At 44.2% G+C, this 12,826-nt stretch overlaps 1 protein-coding gene across 1 annotated transcript; it reads left to right on the top strand.

Moving 5' to 3' along the window:
• Nucleotides 1-10,026: 10,026 nt before the first annotated feature.
• On the top strand, nucleotides 10,027-12,667 carry LOC135628744 (oligopeptide transporter 5-like). The gene is made up of 6 exons (XM_065135599.1): nucleotides 10,027-10,473; nucleotides 10,598-10,695; nucleotides 10,766-11,338; nucleotides 11,421-11,688; nucleotides 11,773-11,955; nucleotides 12,044-12,667. The coding sequence occupies exons 1-6, from the start codon at nucleotides 10,027-10,029 to the stop codon at nucleotides 12,665-12,667; spliced, it is 2,193 nt and encodes a 730-aa protein (XP_064991671.1).
• Nucleotides 12,668-12,826: the final 159 nt, after the last annotated feature.

Genomic DNA, 12,826 nt, shown 5'->3' with positions numbered 1-12,826 from the left:
GAGAGATGTTCGAGTTATTATAAGGTGGCCCCTCATCTGTTAATTCTTAGCATTGGCATGGGTGATATTTTTTTCAAGAACACTCCGCACCCCCAAAAGGAACCTTGGACTGACTTGTCTTTGTATAGAAAGCGCTTAGGAAATCGAACTCTTACCTCCATTTGAAGCTGACCTCAGAGCCACCTTAAATACATCGAGATCACTTAAAAGGGGCCTCGGACACTCCTGTGCCTTCGGGTTTGGCTTAAGCCGAGCTAATTAAAACGTCGACAGTACTTTCCCTTAGCATGACATTAGAAGAAGAGTTTGAATATCATAGGAATTTCTCCCACTAATCTTCTTAACTAACGCTCCAACGAGGAGGCTTTGCCTCCAACCTATAACACCTTTACTTGAGGGACAACTATCCTCCTTCTCTCACGTGGATGTGTCCACTTTTGCTTAATCACTGGAGCGTTATTATTGTCTATTCAATGATCCAAGTCTTTCACCTCTAGCGACGAATACAGACCACCTAATTATTCTTATCGAAAAATTCTTGAATCTCACCCACCAGGTACAGACACTCACTGGCATGATGCAACCTATCATCCAACTCTTGCCACAACTAGCTCAATAAGTTATGCCACTATCTCAATCGTGGTTAATGTCTCACCTATCGTCGTCATCCCCATCGGGATTGCCCCAACCGACTTGGTGCCGACAACTCAAGACCATCCCTAGCCCGTTAAGCTAGCAGTGAAAGGAACACCATGCTCTCCGATCGTAGAATTAGTGCACTACCGCATTAGTGTCCTGCCTTGTTCAAATCAATGACCCAATTGATGGATGACTCCCTGAAGGTCCAACTACAACAAATAGATCAGTGCTTAAACGAGATGCTTTAGTTGTTCCAACAGTCAAAGAGAGAAGGTTCAATTGATGTCATCTCGGGTCACTCTTCATTCACCCACAGCATCCAAGAGGACCGATTTCGACAAATTTTCACCTTTCATCAGTAGAAGCCTTAGACGGTAACTCCGACCTAGTGGAGCACACTGTCACCTTCATGCTCAAATGTCTTTGTATGGCACCTCGGATGTTTTAATATGCTACGCGTTCCCAATAACACTAAGAGGCTCGACATGGGAATGATATAGTTACCTGAAGCCACTTTTGGTAGGTTTCTTCGCTCAACTCGTAAAAGAATTCAAGCTCAACTTCTTTAGGAATATGCTAGTTTTAGATGCCCTGCAAGCAAATCACGTGAGTGATAGCACGTGTGACTTGACACACAGTCTTTTTTATTTATTATTGTTATTTGATATTTTATCATTTTATATTACTTATTGCTTGATTATATTATGATGTCTATGGATCTGTAAAATGAGAATCAGATCATAATGAGATTACAATAATGAGACTAATTCACCTTTAAACATATATTCTAAATAATCCCGATCATATGTTACTTGAGAAGGACATCGAGATAACCGGACATACTGGTATGTTGTATACCTGTCCGTATGATGGATGAGCTGGTCTCATGCTGCTCGTGTGGGAACACTAGAGATATAGTACATGTGCTCATTTGAGAATGAGTTCACTGATTGATTCACTTATGTAATGCTGGATGGTTGATGATACCTTATTGTCAGATAGTGATTTCGTAGTCCTAGTGGTATATCTGGTCCTTAGACTTACGATATCAATAATGTCTTATATGAGTACTTAATTCTTTAATACCGAACTTATAGGTTTAAAGGATTCAGATCTAGTACAATTAGTCATCGGGAGTGATAGCCAACCTAACGAGGACTATTGAGTGTCGATAGAGGATCATTCACTCTCGGTATCATGAGAAGAATATCCCATATATTCTTACTCAAACAAATCCCTGGTCATGGTCATTCAGATTGAGAGAAAAAGAGTTCTCCAGGAGAATCCGATTAGAGCGAGACTCTAATAAAAACCATATGAGTCTAATAGCACCATGCTCGGTATACGGTCGTTGGGATATTAGATGGATGAGAGACTATAGGTATATGATAACCGAGGACAGACAGGTCCAATGGATTAGATTCCTTTGTATCGTTTGGGGACTGTAGCGTAGTGGCATAGTACGTCCGTAGTTGATGAGTCGAGTGAATTATTATAGAGATAATAATTCACTGATCCAGAAAGAGTTCTGATAGATATGACTAGCTAGATATTGGGTCTAGAGGGTCATACACATATGATAGACATTGCGATGAGTAGAGGTTCATATATTAAATATTCGTTGGAGCCCATATCTTATTGGATATCCAATAAGCCCTTGAATTATTAGATCTTATGGATGAGATTCATTAAGAGCTAATGAGAGATTTTTAGATAGAGATCCACTAATTTAAGAGGCTTGGGTAGTTGGATGAAGATTTAATAGCCAATAGGGCTAGATCCATTAGGGTTATGGTGACAGGGGACCTCTATAAATAGGTGGGAACTAATGGTTTATATGCTAGAGTCTTTTTGGGTTACCTCTCGAATTCTCCTCCCCTTCTCTTCCTCAGATAGCAAGCTCGGAGTTTTGAGGAGTATCGTTACAATCCTGCTTTGTGGATCACTGCTAGAGAGGAGGACTCTTAACTTCCTTGACTCTCGGATCACTGCTAGAGAGGAGGACTCTTAACTTCCTTGACTCTCTCTTAGAGATCTGTAGGGATTCACGGATATACGATCACCCTAGGTAACACAAAATTTCATATACACAGTTTTAAGCTTCGTAATTTTTGTGCACCAATCTTTGCAGCATAACGAACACATCTTTAGGCAATTAGGAATTTTATTTTTAATGTTCTTCTACTACACATGTGATGTCGCCCCTAGATTTCCCTATAGAATATATTTATAAGGCTATCTACAAAGATACTATTTGGGCTCAAATAAGTGGAGGAAGAAATCCAAGGCATGCATAAAGCCCACTCATCCTTCGAGATTCAAGGTTTTATGTTGGGCCTTAGGCCTGCTCGCTTTTTCTAGTCATTGGTAGAGAGGCTATTGACGATAGTGCTAGAAGTCCTCCAAAGAGCTAATTAATATCTAGTCGTAGAGGCAATGATCTCAAATAAGCATGAAGAAACTCACAAAAGGCCATGGTAAGAACAACCATCTCTAACTCTGACCCCGGGCTCACCATGATGGAAGAAGCATGGTCGATATGAAATATCTCGCCCGAGATCCGAGTTAACCTCTATAAACATGATAAGAATCGAAATCTTCTTGTAAATAAAGGAAAAAGGATTCTTAAAGGACCCTTCGACGTTGAGGACGTCCTTAGAGAGGAGGAATAAATCAAAATATTATTGCTTCCACCAAGATTATAGCCATGATATAGAGGAGTGTTGTGATTTGAAGGAGCAGATCAAGAAGCTCATTCGTTAGGGGCACTTCGGGAGGTTTGTCTGAAAACCCTGAAAACCTTCTCCCAATTCGCAAGGTCCGGTGAAAAGATAAATTTAAGTCATCATCAGTAGACCCATCTCGGGAGGAGACGACTCCTCGAGGCATAAAGCTTATGCCTAAGCCACCATTAAAAAATGCCTGAGGTTAAGACAAGGCATGAAAATAACTTTCAAAGAAGAAGAGATGGGGTACCTCGACCCAAACTATGATGATGTCTTGGTGGTCTTCTTAAGGATGATCAACACTTGAGTAAAGAGGATAATGATCAATACAAGTAGCTCGATCAACATACTTTATTTCGATACTTTTGAAAACTTGGGTTATCGACTAATGACCACTCCCTATGGTGTTTTTGTAGACGGGGTTCACAAGCGACTATATCTTGAGAGCGTGCGACTCTCTATGCTATAATCTTGTGTTTCATTTTGGGCCACTTTGACAACATTATTGTGACATAATTGAGGTAGATCAAGCACCTTCAAAGATGGTTCTCGAGCAACCATTGAGGTCAAACAGGGCTCCGCAACACGCGATATGGAACTAGGCTCCTTTCTCTTCAAGGCATGTAGGTTCATACCTGGATATAATCCAAATCACAAAGTAAGAGATTAAAATGAAGCTCGAGCCAAATAAGGGAATGTTTGGATCGTACACCGAGGGGTCAGGCTGAAACCCGCATCAACCAGTCAATCCTCATCCATCTTCCAGAATATTGCAGAAGAGTAAAGAACGTCTCTCAAGCAATGCACATGATCTGCTTGCTCATTCGACGAGAAGGGAGAGGTGTTATTAATATTGCACACCGACCAAATGAGGGTAAATCCCCAATCCTAGCTTGTGCTCACAAAAAGTATCGTTCCCTTCGACCTTTGTTATTCGAAGGGGTGCCACTCACTTTCAAACCTTCTCGGGTAGCCAAGTAGTAGTCGCTCCTCCCTTTACATGATCAAAAGCAAGAGGCGGAGAGGGTGCGGGTTGGGATAATGTTGGCACATTGGCACTTCTTGATAAACACTATGAGATAGTACTATAAATCGAACGCCATCTGAGAAGGTAAAATCCTCTATCACTAGAGGCAGGAACACTATTCCTAGGTAGAGGGGAAGATGGAGCCCCACCTCGAGGGTGTCATAGGACAAACAAAAAGCCCCTGGAACTAGGTTGAAGGGGTGTTGATAGGGTCAGGGAACATGTAGCTCAAAGTCTGTCGGGATATAATACTGGGATTGCAGGCAATTCAGAAGAGGTGTGTTCACCACTAAATCATAATTGTAGGAATTCCTTATGGACTCTAGGTCCCGAAGAGCCCTTTGGTTTTTGAAAGATGCTCCCTCCAATGAGGACGACCCGACTTACTCTGCCCTCAGATTGCTTGAAGACGAGGCATGAATCTCAATCGACTAACGACTAAAGAACCCAAAAGAACTAGTGTAAGAAAGAAGGGACATCCTGAGCTTAAGATAAGAGAGAAGAATTAATGCCAAAATGTGGGACTTGAAGACCAACCCGCCCTACCGATATAAGGTGGGGAATGCTCCTATAAAGATCTTGGGGGGGCGAGACCGAGAGCTCTTAAGATCCTAAAGGCTTTGGACTCTAAAAGCTTAGGTGAAGAATGAGTCATCTTTCTTAGTACATGGGGGGGAAGGGATTTAAGAAAGAGTTGTCGATCTCTTTTTGAGTTTGGGGTTCATACCTTTGAAAGACATTATGTTCAAGAAAATATACAATAAAAATATAAGGTTTAGATCGTGTTGTTAGCTTATGCGAGGCATAGGGACGTAGTCATGAATAACATAAACAACAAAATACTTTGAGTTTTTGAAGGTTTGGATATTTGTGAAATAGTTTTTTAAATGGTGACTGATACTAAAGGACTGGAGTGAGCATATGATTGATGAGATAGACGGTAGTTTGAAAAACCATAGACCAAAAGATGGTTGGCATGAAGTCTTGATGGAGGAGTGTGAGGCCGGTTTTAACCATATGTCGAGGTTTACGCTCAATAGAACCAACTAGTTGAGGAGTATATGGGGGTGATTTAAGGTATCGTATACCATAAGCTAAAAGACAGGATATGAGGGATTGATATTCAACGCCTCCGTCAGAGTAAACTATTTTGATTATAGACTGAAAGAAGTTCTCGACCAACCATCTAAAGTTGAAAAAAATTATTGAAACTTTAGATTTATGATAGAGATGATATAAACATATATACTTAATAAAGTAGTCTATGAAAATGATATAAAATCTAAACTTGTCAAAAGAAGTGATTGGGGCAAGACCCCAAACATCAATATAAATAATTTCAAAAGGTATAGAGTATGATATGGAGGAGATTTCAAAAGAGAATCTATGACTTTTATTACTTAAACAAGCATCACAATTAGATATAATGCTATTGTTTTTAAGAGTAGGAAGATAAAAAATATGAAAGTAATTTTTGCTGGATAGAGGATGAGGGATGACCAAGACGACGATGCCACACACCAATTAGAGCTGCACGGAAGAGTAGGCAGTGGGCTAGGTGAATTGTGTAACTAACGACCACCCTTAAATGTTGTCTTTACTTTGGCCTCGGATCAAGGATGCCCCCGTACTCAAATCCTTGACAAGAAAGGAGTCAAGAAACAATTCAATGGAGGTATTTCAATATCACTAGTACTAGAAGAGGATAAAGATAGTGGTTGTATTTCTAAGGGCAACCTGTCATTGCACTTCAAATATGTCTCGTACTCAATCAATTTATCATAGAGTTCTTCAAATGATATTGGTGAGTTGTGTGCCCGAATTGTTGCTGTCATTTCTTTGTATTCGCTTCCTAGGTTATTAAGGGAATGAACTAGGACTTCTTCATCACTAAGGGAATGACCTATCAAAGCTAAGTCATCAATGATAACTTTGATATTTTGTAGATGGTCAACAATGGTACTTCCCTCTTATTTCATTGTCATCAGATTTGATAGAATTCCGAGCATGTGAGTACGGGAGCGATTTGCTATAGTGGTTTACAATTTGTACCATACTTCTGCATCAGTCGTACATGAAGATATCAGTAGGACGACAGACCCAGTGACGGAGGCTTGAATAGCTTGGAAGATGAGAGATCTTGACGTAACCATAGTTTGTGGTTTAGATTTGGTATTGAACTTGATTCTCCTGGGATGTTGACCATTACAGGTGGACAATGGACAAAGCCATCAACATAGCCTAAGAGATCATATCCAAATAGAAGATTAGAAAGTTGTGCCTGCTACATTGATGGTGATAAGGCTTGTAGATTAAGAAGTGTTATATTTTCCTATAAGAACAATAACTAGGGTCTCCGAGATAGACGATGAAGACATTTGAGGATACATATACGAGGCAATCGTTGACTATAAAAGGGTCACTGTAGTCGTAGGCTAAGTTGCTACAGTTTTGTAGATCTGCTGGAGGACTGCATACAGTTTGGAAGAGAGCTACAGCACAAAACTCTACTGGAGGGCAGCACTGGTGGTGCACCAGTGAGTAGCAGTGCTTCTTCTAGAGGTACGATTGCTGCAGCCGAAGGCTAAGTTGCTATAGTTTTATAGATCTTTTGGAGGACTGCAATACTATTTGTAATGCCGGAGAGATTTGCAGCAGTGTGTGAGAGAGTTACAGTAGTATTGGCAGCGCTGGAGAGAGCTGCAGTGATGTTGGAGAGAGCTGCAGCGATGTTGGAGAAATATGCAATAATGTTTGGAGGTTGGAGATAGTTGTAGCAATGCTTGTGGCAGTTGACGTAAGGCAGCGATTCGCAATAGGCGACAATGGCTGCAGATCACGGCTTGCAGCCGAGTTCGGTGGCCGGAAGGGCGACGGAGTCTTCAGAGGAACACTTCGGTTGGCGAGGGAGCAGCAGTCAGCGGTAGAAACAGAGGCTATGATTGTGCTTTCTTTTGGGAGCGTTGCCCACAGAGAAGAGAAGCTCGTAACCGTTGCAGATCTATGAGAAATCTGCAGTTCTGTGAGAGGTTGCGACTTGCAGTTCTGTGAGTGGCTGCGACTTCAAATGCCACAGTGCACGTCGGGCCGGATGCTGCTCGACGAGGCGGAGAAAGAGTTCAGGGGAAGTAGTCGCCAAGGTGGTATTCTAGGAACCCACAGTAGTTGACAGCATGGTCGGCGCCCTTATCGGTGACGACGAAAGGTCGAGAGCCAGTCTTTAAGGATCGGTGAAGCTGCTCATTGGGCGGATTAGGGCGGAGACTGTTGCGACAATCGACGAGGATGAGGGCAGAGACATGTCGCGACAACAGGGGAAGACAACTACCGTTCGCCAGGGAAGTGCTGCAGTCGCCGCAAGGAAAACGACCACCGTTGGAAAAGTAATGGTGGGAATCGCCTCCTGCGATCCTGCGATGAGGAAGATTGACCGAAGTCGGAGGAGGAGAAGAGGGGGAGGAAGCCGCGGTCGTTACCGATCGAGATGGGAAGGGGAAGAATCTATAAGATGCAATTTGTGAGATGCATGCACAACTCACCGACCACAGGTGCAAGCTGTCGAAGCAAGCAGCCGCAAGAAAGCCGTCGGCTCAGATAGGAGAAGAGATCGTCGCGGTGGCACTCGTCTGGACTCTCGATCGATAGTGCAATGCTGGCCGTTGGAGCAGAGGAGGCCGGTTAAAAGCCTTCGGAGCTCCGTCCGTAGTGGTAGCATCGCTGCTTGAGGACTTTGCAAGTGTAGCGGGAGCGACGGCAGCAAAGACCATAATTTCTCATCGACGAGAAGATAAGTATTGCTCTAAGGCAATGATTCTGACACCATGATAAAATATAAAATGTAATTACATTATGTGCTTGAGATAGTGAATTTGTTGACTATTTATATATATTAGCATAGAGGAATTTTGTTCAAAGATTTCCGAGGAAATCTTATTTGCTATCAAAATCCACCGTGACGGAGTGTGACTTCGAGATCCGCTACGATAAGAAAACTAAAAAACTCATCATAGTGAAAATCTAGAGCCAAACGTGCCCAGAGCATGTAAGTTAGGAAAATATGACTCATGTAATCAAGTCCACTACGACGGAGACCTTGGCCTAAATATTCTCGAGACGTATGAGTCGGAATAACTCGACCCATGCTATCAGATTTGCATGGCTAGAATCTTTGATCAAATATGCCTGAAGCATATGAGTCGAGAAAACCCAAACCACACTATCAGATTCACCACTGTGAAAGTCCTGGGCCAATTGTGCCTTAGACGTTTGAGTCAAGAAAACTTGATTCATATCATCAATATCTATCATGACGGAGACTTTAAATCAAATGTACCCGATGCTAGTCGAAAAAACTCGACTCATACCATCAGATTTGCCATGGCGAAGACTTCAGACTAAACATGTTCAAGGCATGTGAGTTCGACCCATGCTATGTGATCTGCTGAGGACGCTAGGCTAAGTATGCCCAGAGAAAAGTCGACCCGCGCCATTCATATCCACCATGATAGATACCATGAGCCTAGCATGTCTGATATACGAGGATCAAAAAGGTCTGACCCATGCCTAAGGAAAAGAGGACGAATTAAGTACCGCACTTCGAACCAAACCCCACAACATATCTTTCGAAAGATAAATAATAAAAAATATTTTGATAATCAATCATCATCTATCAACTAATTGTCTTAAAGGCGGTCTCAAAGGCGCTTACGGAAAGAAAGTCTCCAATCATCGTTCACTTCTATCACTTCATCTCTTCTTTCTCGTCTGTTTTCACAGCCGATCCTTTATTTCTTACCTTTTTCATTTCTTTTCCATGTTCTCTTTCTTCTTCCCCTTCTCTCTCTCTCTCTCTCCTCCTTTCTCCCTTCTTTCTGCCCGATCTCCCCTCACCCGAAGCCCCTCTCTCGTGCCGTTACGCGAGAAGAGAGACGGTGGGGAAGAAAACCGATTTCTGATTTTTTTTTTCACATTTTAGTCCCTGTAATTATGCTTACTGTTTGATGATGATGATGATGATGATGATGATGATGATAATAATAATAATCATAAAAATAAATCCCGGTGTCTCGGGCTGGTTTCTGGGAGACCTTTTCAACATTAGTAGTAATAACATATTCCAAAACGGGAGGGTAAATGCAGGCGATAAATAGAGGTCACTTATTCTCCAACGCATTCTAATGCACCCACTGTACATACCAAAACAGTTATCCAGCATCAAACCACCCCGAACAGCCTCGGTTGATCGTGCATTCATATTTATCCTGCGTTCCGATGACGTGGCGGTGCAGGAATAGTAGATTCATTTATTTTCTTTCGTGGTTGGTTCGTTCATGGCAGATAAGGAAAACGCATACGTATGTTTTTGGGAATGTTTTGCTGGAGGAATCAGAACCGAATCCGTATCGTGCGGTTTGATATCTATAAGTATCGACTTGGAATCATGAATGCAAAAGGAGGAGAAAGAGAAGCATGGAATCCGTCGCCGATGAGCTCCGAGAACTTGGAAACACAGGTACTCTTGTTTCCGTCTTCCTCTTTCTTGTGGTTCTTTTTTACGTCGTTTAAGTCTACGAGTGTAGAAGAACAGATCTTGCTTTCGAATATGATTTGTGTTTGTGGATGAATGCTTTGGTGATGGCAGAGGAAAACTATGACAGCCCCATCGAGCAGGTAAGGCTCACAGTGCCGGCCACCGACGATCCAAGCCTGCCATGCTTGACCTTCCGAACATGGACGCTGGGGCTCGTCTCCTGCGTCCTGCTCGCCTTCGTCAACCAGTTCCTCGGCTACCGAGAGAACCAGATCTCCCTGTCGTCGGTTTGCATTCAGATACTGGCGCTCCCCGTCGGCCGAGCCATGGCCGCCATCCTGCCCACCACGCCGATCAAGATCCCCCTCACCAACTGGTCTTTCTCCATGAATCCTGGGCCGTTCAACCTCAAGGAGCACGTGCTGATCACCATCTTTGCTAACGCCGGTGCTGGCGGTGTCTACGCAGTGGGCATTGTAACCATCATGAGGGCCTTTTACCATCGCGGCATCAACATCATCGCAGCGTTGCTGCTATCGGAAACAACCCAGGTCGGATTACTCTGTTCATATCATTCCATGCATGCTTTCAGAACATGATCCTATTCGCTCGTACCAGTAATCTCATCTAACTGTCTAATACTCACGCCTTGTGTTCGTTCGTGCGAAACCTCAGTTGCTTGGATTCGGATGGGCCGGACTGTTCAGAAAGTACCTGGTGGATTCACCGTATATGTGGTGGCCGGGAAACCTCGTCCAAGTCTCCCTCTTCAGGTAAATTCTGCAATGCATTTCCCATATCTGTACATCAGCCTATTGAGTTCTGTTCTGTTGTCGTGTGCAGAGCACTGCATGAGGAAGAGAAGAGGCCCAAGGGTGGTGTGTCAAGATTCCAGTTCTTCTTGATAGTCGTCACCTGTAGCTTCGCTTACTACGTTGTTCCCAACGTGTTGTTCCCATCCATCACCGCCATCTCCGTGATTTGCCTGATCTGGAAGAAGTCCGTCACCGCGCATCAGATTGGTTCCGGCCTCCACGGGCTCGGCGTCGGGTCTTTCGGCCTCGACTGGTCCACCATCGCCGGATTCCTCGGCAGTCCCCTGGCTTCACCAGCGTTTGCTACCTTCAACATATTAGCCGGTTACATCTTCCTCGTCTACGTCATCGTCCCCATCGCCTACTGGTCTAATGCGTACGGCTCTAAGAACTTCCCCGTGTATACGTCGTCCCTGTACGACGTCTACGGAAAAAAATACGAACTCGACCGTGTTCTCGATCAGAAGACGTTCACATTGAACGTCACTGAATACGAGAAATACAGCAATATCCGTCTCAGCATCATGTTCGCCATCTCCTACGGGCTCGGCTTTGCGACATTGACGGCCACTCTCGCCCATGTCTTCCTCTTCAATGGCTCGTGCGTCTCTTCCTTCCTCTGCTACTATGCTTATATCTTTGCTCTTGTACTGTATTCATACGTGTTGCTCGACCTGCCACAGGTACATCCTGAAACTATGGCGCCAAACTGCATCCAAGATGCACGATAATTACCTAGACATTCATGGGAGACTTATGAAGGCAAACTACGAGGCCGTCCCTCAATGGTGGTTCCATATTATTCTTGTCGTCGTCATGGCACTGGCCATCTTCACCTGCGAAGGATTCGGTAAGCAGCTGCAGCTGCCTTACTGGGGCATCTTCCTTGCGATCGCCATGGCTTTCGTTTTCACATTGCCCATCGGTGTCATTCTTGCAACCGCCAATCAGGTTCCTTCACCTCGGCCATGTATATATATGTATATACACACCTTAGCATATAGCATAACGTGCTTTGTTTCTTTGCTGCTGCAGGAACCGGGACTGAACATTATCACAGAGATGGTGATAGGTTACATAATGCCAGGGAAGCCTTTGGCGAACGTGGTATTTAAGACGTATGGATACATTAGCATGACCCAAGCTCATACATTCCTCGCCGACTTCAAGTTGGGGCAGTACATGAAGATCCCTCCAAAGGCCATGTTTTTTGCCCAGGTTAAATCTATTATTCGTTAATTCATCGAGTCTCCATTGTATCTCAACGACATGCACATAAACCTAAACCTAACTGCCGTTGCTTCAGCTGGTGGGAACCGTAGTCGCCTCTGCAGTCTACTTCGGGACGGCATGGTGGCTTCTCGGCACTATCACGTCCATCTGCGACACCAGCAAATTACCGGAGGGCAGCCCGTGGACGTGCCCCGGTGACGCCGTCTTCTTCAGCGCGTCCATCATCTGGGGAGTCGTTGGCCCGTTGCGCATGTTCGGCCCCGAGAGCATCTACTCCTCCCTCAACTACTTCTTCCTTGCCGGGGCGCTGGCGCCGTTCTTCGTCTGGCTTCTGTCGCGGTTCTTCCCCCAGAAGAAGTGGATCAAGCTTATCAACTTCCCGGTGCTCCTCGGAGCGACGGCCATGATGCCGCCCGCCCACGCGGTGAACTACACGTCCTGGTTCGTCGTCGGCATCATCTTCAACTATTACGTGTACAACAAGTACAAGAACTGGTGGGGGAGGTACACCTACGTGCTATCAGCCGGTTTGGATGCCGGGACGGCCTTCATGGCCGTGCTCGCTTTCTTCACCCTCAACAACTATAACATCTACTCCGTGGCATGGTGGGGAGGCGATGCCGACGACCACTGCCCTCTTGCTCAGTGTCCGACGGCGGGTTCCTACGTGCCCGAAGGCTGCCCTTCCTTCCAATGATTGTCCTATTTTTACGTCATCTGCTTTATTGTGATATAGATTATTATATTTTGTGTACCCTTTGTATGTTGAAAAACATATTAGATTAATCATTCTTGAGCTAAGTATTCGTTAATCCTTCTCTTATTGTAATCAAATCATTCTTTTTACCTGCCTAAG

Source organism: Musa acuminata, chromosome BXJ3-1 (genome assembly GCF_036884655.1).
Source record: "Musa acuminata AAA Group cultivar baxijiao chromosome BXJ3-1, Cavendish_Baxijiao_AAA, whole genome shotgun sequence".
Lineage (NCBI taxonomy): Eukaryota > Viridiplantae > Streptophyta > Magnoliopsida > Zingiberales > Musaceae > Musa > Musa acuminata.
This window is presented reverse-complemented; position numbering and strand designations above follow the sequence as displayed.

What these genes read in the sequence shown, in the direction of transcription:
- LOC135628744 (XM_065135599.1), top strand. Translation starts at nt 10,027, where the DNA reads ATGGCAGAGGAAAACTATGACAGCCCCATCGAGCAGGTAAGGCTCACA. An exon ending in TGCTATCGGAAACAACCCAG is followed by an intron (nt 10,474 to 10,597) that starts GTCGGATTACTC and finishes GCGAAACCTCAG; the next exon opens with TTGCTTGGATTCGGATGGGC. An exon ending in GTCTTCCTCTTCAATGGCTC is followed by an intron (nt 11,339 to 11,420) that starts GTGCGTCTCTTC and finishes GACCTGCCACAG; the next exon opens with GTACATCCTGAAACTATGGC.